Raw genomic sequence first — 848 nt, forward strand, 5'->3', positions numbered from 1 at the left:
CCAGCCAAGGACACAGCACCCCTGTCCCCACCTGGGGTTGGCAGTGCCACCTCCGGGCAGACACAGGGACAGCGCAAGGTGAACACTTCACCACTGGGTGATCGCCTGTGTTGACAGGGAAAAATGTCACTGTAAATACATTTTGAAGAATAACAGCCATCTAATCTTGATTTTCCATTATTTTGCAGCACCACGACACGGCACAGCCTGATAACAGCGGTGTCTCCAGCTGGAGTGTTAAGGCCCATTGTCCTGGCGTTGGTTTTTTGTGATACCAACTTTCGTCATGTTTGTCCCTTGCTGTTGATACAAGACTGGCGTGAAATTAGGGAAGCGTATATAAGCAATAAGTGGGCTGCTTGCAATTCCTCCAAGGCAAAGATGGCCAAGCTCCTTTTGCTTACCGGTAAGTCCTGCTTTGTAACTTCATCCTCTGCCTTTATGATGAGTGTTTGAGGATGTTTCGCTGTATTGGGTGGTTACACAAGAGGGCCTTTGGAGTTAAGATGTTTCACTCCCTTGTCAAAAGAAAAGATAGAGCAATTACTTTCAGGAGGTATGGTTGTATTTTCCAGTACTACCTGTGTGGATATTTTATGCTTTAAAAATGAATGGAATTTGTTGCTAATTGAAATGAAAAGTGCTTTTTCATCACAAAATCCATCAAAAATCTCAATGTCAAGCAAATTCAGATGAGGCTTTTTCTCAGCCTGCACTTCCATATGAATGAGCAGTGACCTGGGGTACAGGTTATGTTGGGTTCAGTCCAGTCCTGCATGAGAGCTTTGCATTGCTCAGCTCCAACACTAACCCCATCCTTTTTTCTTACAGGTCTGGCCCTCCTGCTG

General features: G+C 45.2%; 1 protein-coding gene across 1 annotated transcript in view; it reads left to right on the forward strand.

Annotated features, from left to right (window-relative positions):
- Positions 1-381: 381 nt before the first annotated feature.
- LOC104538894 (acidic mammalian chitinase-like) overlaps positions 382-848 on the forward strand; it is a 4594-nt gene continuing 4127 nt past the window's right edge. The window contains exons 1-2 of the mRNA XM_010182252.1: positions 382-406; positions 832-848. The exon at positions 832-848 is cut by the window's right edge and continues 4 nt beyond it. Coding sequence (XP_010180554.1) covers positions 382-406; positions 832-848 — 42 coding nt within the window. The remainder of the gene's footprint in view (positions 407-831) is intronic.

The sequence above is a fragment of the Mesitornis unicolor genome, unplaced genomic scaffold (genome assembly GCF_000695765.1).
Source record: "Mesitornis unicolor isolate BGI_N332 unplaced genomic scaffold, ASM69576v1 scaffold4654, whole genome shotgun sequence".
In the NCBI taxonomy this organism is placed as follows: domain Eukaryota; kingdom Metazoa; phylum Chordata; class Aves; order Mesitornithiformes; family Mesitornithidae; genus Mesitornis; species Mesitornis unicolor.